General features: G+C 56.3%; 1 protein-coding gene across 1 annotated transcript in view; it reads left to right on the forward strand.

Moving 5' to 3' along the window:
* Nucleotides 1-1,980: 1,980 nt before the first annotated feature.
* Nucleotides 1,981-6,126, forward strand: part of NEFH (neurofilament, heavy polypeptide) — a 7,451-nt gene continuing 3,305 nt past the window's right edge. Inside the window, 3 exon segments of the mRNA XM_005869816.2 lie at nucleotides 1,981-2,119; nucleotides 4,104-4,303; nucleotides 5,628-5,752. Coding sequence (XP_005869878.1) covers nucleotides 1,981-2,119; nucleotides 4,104-4,303; nucleotides 5,628-5,752 — 464 coding nt within the window.

Here is a 6,126-nt window from a genome sequence, read left to right on the forward strand (position 1 = left end):
GCCCACACACACACACACACAAAGTGCCCTTCTCACCTCCATCCTCCCAGCACCACCAGCACACCAGCCCCTCTGCCCCCGGCAAACCAGAGCTAGGCTGGACCTTTAAACAGGGGGAAAATGCTTCATCATGTTCTGCTTCTCCACGCAAACCCAGAAACTCCCTGCCCCCTCCTGCCTCCTCCCCAGCGCACTCTCCTTCCAGTAAAATGTGGTTAAAGGGACAGCACCATCGCTTCCTTCCGCATTGCTCAGGGCCTGCTCGGGAGGGGGGCGGGGACGGACGGGGGGCTGGGAATAAGGTGGAAGGCACGGAGAAAAGAACTGGCAGAGGACTCTTCTGAGGGGCCCGTCTGTCCCCATCTTGGGGGCCCCGCAGAAGGAAGGCCAGCACACACTGGAAAGGTAGTGGGGGTGGAGATAACTGGCTAAGGAGGCTCAGGTCTGAGAGCGAAGTCTACCCGGACTCTGGGGGACCCCTTCCCAGCATCGGCTCCCAGTGGAGGAGGCGGACAGCCCAGGTGTGTGTGAGAGGACTTAACAGAAATCAGGGGACCGGACGCCTACCAGAAAGTCCAGGGGCCGGGTCCTGGGCTCCCTTTGAGACCCTGCCAGGCCATTCGTTCACCCTCTCCTTCCCAGGTCCCCATCCGCGCGGCCCAAAGGTCGGGCAAAGGGAATCTGCATACCTCCTTCCCCTCCCTCCCCACAACGCCAGGGCGGAGAGGTTAACCCCTTCCTCCCGGACAAGGAGCGGACGCTGTCCCCGGTGCTGAAGCACCATCTGCAGTGCAGCCGGCACTCGCAAGGCATTGGAAATGAGCCCAAAGGAGAAAAAGTTAAATGACACGGCAGTTCCAGGCACCCTCCCCTCCCCGCCGCAGCTCAAGGACCCCTTTTTACACCTGACCCTCCGATAGGGCTTATGGGGGACAGGGGCTTTGGTATCTAACAGCATCCCACCACTTCCCTGGGGGTGAGAAGGGATGCCTATGGGGCACCCACTGATCTGTTGTGGGGGTGGGGGGGAGAGATGCTGAGTGGAAGGTGAGGAGATGGAAAGGGGAAAACTAGGAAGACGGACTTGCTGACTTCCTAGTTGTGGGAAAGCAGCGGTGGGGAGGCGGCACACGGGTTCCCCTCCCCTAATCCAGCCAGAGCTCACCCCCCCGCCCCCCCCCCAAGCTGAAGCTGCCTGGGGAGCTAGGGGTCTGAAGTTGCAGCCTGAGGTGGGTGGTGGGGGCGGGGCGGACAGATACAACTTGTCCAAGGTCATGTGGCCAGCAAACTGTGGAGCGACCTCAGTGGGAAGAGCCTGGCCCCAGTGACCACTCGCTCACCTGTCACAACCTCCCTCCAGCACCCCCCTATACAGGCACCAGCCCTCCCATTTGCATGCCCCGTCCCCAGCAGCACCCCCACTCTGGGTTTCCGGACCCTCACACGCAGCCCAGGTTCCCCCGGTCTATGCAGGAGACCCTCTGCCCGCTTCAGGGAGGGTCCTCGCTGGGGCCAGCTCACCTTCTGTCCTGCCGAGACCACTGGGCCCCCTCCTCTGGGCTTCACTCTCCTTGCCCCCCTCAACTCCAGGCTGCCCTCCCCTCTTCTGGAGGGGCTGCCGAGCTTCTTGAGCCCTGTCCCGGTGGCCCCTTAGCTACTCGGGGGACACTGACACTCCACGCAGAGGTCCTCGATTTCTAGCCTCCGTAGCGTCCGCCCTGCCTCCATTCAGGATTGCCTCGCTCCCTCCCCTGTTCCCCGGCGGCTGCAGACACTCTGCACCCCTTACCCTGAGGCCTCTCTAACTATTAGGAAGACCTTGTGCCCCGGTCTCACGCAGCAACCCCTTCATCCTACTGACTATCGAGTGTTCCGTCGCTCCATCCCTAAGGCGCCCTGCCCCTATTCCCAGCGGCTCTCCTCGTCCTCTCCGCGTTTCAGCCCCTTTTCTTATTCTGAAAACAGTAGCAGGGTCTTCCGATGTGCACCCGGGGGTCCCCGCCGGCCCACTCTAGGAATCCTCTACCCCCGGACCTGCCCTCGAGGCGGGGGGCTCTTCCGACTCCTCGTGGATTCCCCTCGGTGCAAAGCACGTTGCAGTCCGAGGAGTGGTTCCGAGGTTCGCCAGCGCGCGCAGGGGTCGGGGAGGAAGGGGCGCCCCCTGCTGGTCCCGCGGCGAGGGGTTGGGGTGGCGTGATGCCGGGGGACGCTGGTGGACTCTGCGTGAAGGTGGCTGGAGAGAGTCCTCTGTCAGCTGCCCCGTGCAAAGTTCATAACCCTTAGGTAAAGAACAGTTTCCACCTGGGTCTCATGTGGGATGTCTCCAACCCCCGTCAAGTATGGCTTCTTCACCTTTGGCTGCCCTCCTCCAGGGGCCTTGTGCTTGCCCTTTAACTCTGGGGCCCTCCTGGTCTCCCCCTCGCCCCTTGTAGTTAGGTAACTCCACTCGGAGGCCCCCTTACATCAGGTCCCCTCTATAGCTCCTAGTCACAAGCGCTGGGGACTCTTTGCCCTCAAAGTAACTTGCCTTCCCTGCCGCGTTGCCCACCCCCCTTTTCTGGACACTGCAGGGGACGGACTCCATTCTTCTGATCCCTACCAGGCCCCTCCCCACTAATTTCGGGAGAAGTGGGGCATTCTCACATCCTTTCTCCGGGGGTGGGGTGGGCGGGGACACACCATCACTACAAACAATCGGCTCCTGAGACCTATACCGTCCCCTCTCCTCGCCTGGGAAACTGGGAGCCTCCCACATCCAAATCCGTAGCCCTCCCCCAACTCCAAGCTGCCCTGAGTCAGCAGGATTGCAGCTGCAGCCGCTCTGAAGCTGTTTCCAGCAGCTGCAGGGTGACCTTGACCAACGCTGCTTTTTCTGGTTTTCATTTATTTGGGTGGAAAGATGGGGGTGGACCACCTGGACTTCCTACTCTGGGAAGCTCCATGATCCACCGCTCCCCCTTCTCCCCCCAAATGTAAAACTTTATGCGTTGTTTTTGGGAGAGGGTGCAGGGGTTTCAGTGATTTCCAAACGGGTCTGTGATCCACAGTGGGTAAGAACCCTCACCCATCAGGATGGCTTCTAAATCTTTGCCAGCATTATAGGGAAAGCCAGGAAAGCTGGGATTTGGATGCAGGCTTTTCCCGTTTCTGTTTGTTTTTTTTTCCACTTCTCTGCAGCAAGGCTCCTCCCAGAGCAAACCCCTCTGTTCTCTCCGGCTTTGCCCTTCATTTCTGTTTCTGTTTTTTTTCCACTTCTCTGCAGCAAACCCCTCTGTTCTCTCCGGCTTTGCCCTTCATACCAGCAAACCAGCCCAGGCTTCTGGCCCAACCAGCTGGCTTCCCTTCGTTCTCCCACACTCCCAACTCAGGCCCTGGGTGTCACTATCTCAAGATTCAGGATGTTCACTTTCAGGAGATGTAGACTAGCCTCTAGACCTCCACTGGCCCTGGAAGGCCTGGGAGCCAGCAGCCCTTGGCTTGCAGGGGCCAGGTGTGGCTGCCGCTGGCTCCGGGGCTCCAGTGCCGGAATGTGCAGCCAGGTGGAGGGAAGGGGCAGAGGAGCTGGCACCCAGGCCCCGGGCTCTGCAGTGACCTTGTGCTCTCTGCACAGCAGAAACCTGCAAGGAAGGGGCTGTGGCTACACGGTGGCTCACAGCACCCTCATGTCTTCAAAGGTCAAAGGCTCATGAGCTTATTCAGCCAGAAGTTCAGAGTCAAACTCTGAGCCACAAGTTCAGAGTGAAGCCAGGTTTCACATCTGAACCCCCTGCACTGCCAGCCCTTGCTGGGGAGCTGAACCAGGCATTAGGACCAGAAATGGGGGTTTCCTCTGCCCTGTAGGGTTTCTGGATCCTGAGTCCAGGAGACAGACTAATCTTTGGAGCCATATAGACACTAGATTTGAATCCCCGCTCTGCCACTCACTAGCTGGGTAGCCTTGGGCAGTAGTCATTTGCCTATCATGCAAGATAGGATGAGTTAAGCATCCAGAATGGCACTCAGCACCCAGTAGGTCCTCAACCGATGTGTGTCACCCTCTGGAGCTGGGCATTGGGACACGCATCCAGGTGTGTCTAACTCTGTGCTGTCTCCTTCTCCCCCAGTGAGGCTAGACCGACTGTCAGAGGCAGCCAAGGTGAACACAGATGCCATGCGCTCAGCACAGGAGGAGATAAGTGAGTACCGGCGCCAGTTGCAGGCCAGGACCACAGAGCTGGAGGCACTCAAAAGCACCAAGGACTCGCTGGAGAGGCAGCGCTCTGAGCTGGAGGACCGTCACCAAACCGACATCGCCTCCTACCAGGTGGGCAGGGTTGGGGTAGAGAGCCAGACTGTCTCACTGGGTTGGGTGACCTTGACCTTGGATAAATCACTGTCCTCTGAGCAGGGTTGTAGTGATCGAGAACATAGGCCTTGGAGTCAGACATACCAGATATACCAGTATGTCTTTCTAGGTATGTGATTCCAGGAAGTTTATCTGCCTCTCCAACTCTGAAATCCTTCAATGAAAAAGGGGGGGGAGGGGGAAGAATGCCTACAGAGAGAGAAACATCGATAGGCTACATGCCCCCTAGTGAGATCAAGTCCACAACCCGGGCATGTGCCCTGACCTGGAATCAAACTGGCAACCTTTTGGTGCACAAGACAATGCCCAACCAACTGAGCCACACCGGCCAGGGCAAGAATGCCTACTTTGCTCTGGCCGGTTTTGCTCAATGGATAGAGCGGCGGTCCATGGACTGAAGGGGCCCAGGTTCGATTCCAGTCAAGGACATGTACCTTGGTTGCAGGCTTGATCCCCGGTGGGGGCACGTGCGGGAGGCAACCAATGTGTCTCTCTCACATCAATATTTCTCTTTGTCTTTCCCCTCCCTTCCACTCTCTCTAAAAATCAATGGAAAAATATCCTCAGGTGAGAATTAACAACAAAAATGAATGTCTACTTTGCAGAGCTCTGAAGATGAAAGAGATAGACAACCTTTTTAAGAGATGAGTGTGAATGTTCTTAGCAGAGTTTGGTCACAAAAAGGGCATTTGGTGAATAATAATCAATGTCTGTGAGTGTGGGTAACCTGGGGAAGGCCTTGGCAGATTCGCTATTAAAGACAACTGGCTTAAGAAAACGGCACTTTTGCCCAGCCAGCTGGCTCAGTGGTTGAGCATCGACCTGTGAACCAGGAGGTCAAGGTTCGATTCCCGGTCAGGACACATACCTGGGTTGCGGGCTCCATCCCCAGTGAGGGGCGTGCAGGAGGCAGCCGATTGATGATTCTCTCTCATCATTGATGTTTCTCTCTCTCCCTCTCTTCTCTGAAATCAATAAAAATGTATTAAAAAACAAAACAAAAAAACTGGCACTTTTAAAGCACTTATTGTGCATTGTTGGAGTCTGGTGTGTGTCATCCCAGACCATTCCCCAGGCTGAGGCTATATCCATAGCTGAATTTTTGTTCCACGTGGTTTCCATGTCCATAAATGAGGCCCCGCGGCTTTGCCAGGGTGGGTGTTGGCTCCAGCTGTGGGCCGGGACAGGACTGCTTTGGGTTGCAGGGCCCGGCCCAGCCTCTCTGGTGCTGAGGGCCAGGTGTCGGCTGGTGCTTGAGGGGTATGTGACCTGTCGCCCTCAGGACGCTATCCAGCAGCTGGACGCTGAGCTGAGGAACACCAAGTGGGAGATGGCAGCCCAGCTCCGCGAGTATCAGGACTTGCTCAATGTCAAGATGGCTCTGGATATTGAGATTGCGGCTTACAGGTGAGGTGGGCCGGGCCCTTCAGGGTGGTGGGGAGCCCTTGTATTCTTCTGAGGAGCTAAGCCTGGGGTCCCAAGCCCCCCAGTGAGGCAGGCTGCCTGTCTTAGAGATAAAGATGAACTTTTTTTTTATTGTGGTAAAATATATGTAATATAAAATTTGCCACTTAACCATTTTTAAATATACAGTCCTATGGCATTAAGTACATTTACATTGTTGTGCAACCATCTATCTCCAGAACATTTTTCATCATCTCAGTCTGCAACTGTGTGTTCATTAAACATAACTCCCCACGGTCCTTTCCTCCATTCTCTCAGTCCTGGCAACCACCATTCTACTTTCTGAGACAAAAAAATAAAAAATAAAAAATAAAAAA

The sequence above is a fragment of the Myotis brandtii genome, unplaced genomic scaffold (assembly GCF_000412655.1).
Source record: "Myotis brandtii unplaced genomic scaffold, ASM41265v1 scaffold303, whole genome shotgun sequence".
Taxonomy (NCBI): domain Eukaryota; kingdom Metazoa; phylum Chordata; class Mammalia; order Chiroptera; family Vespertilionidae; genus Myotis; species Myotis brandtii.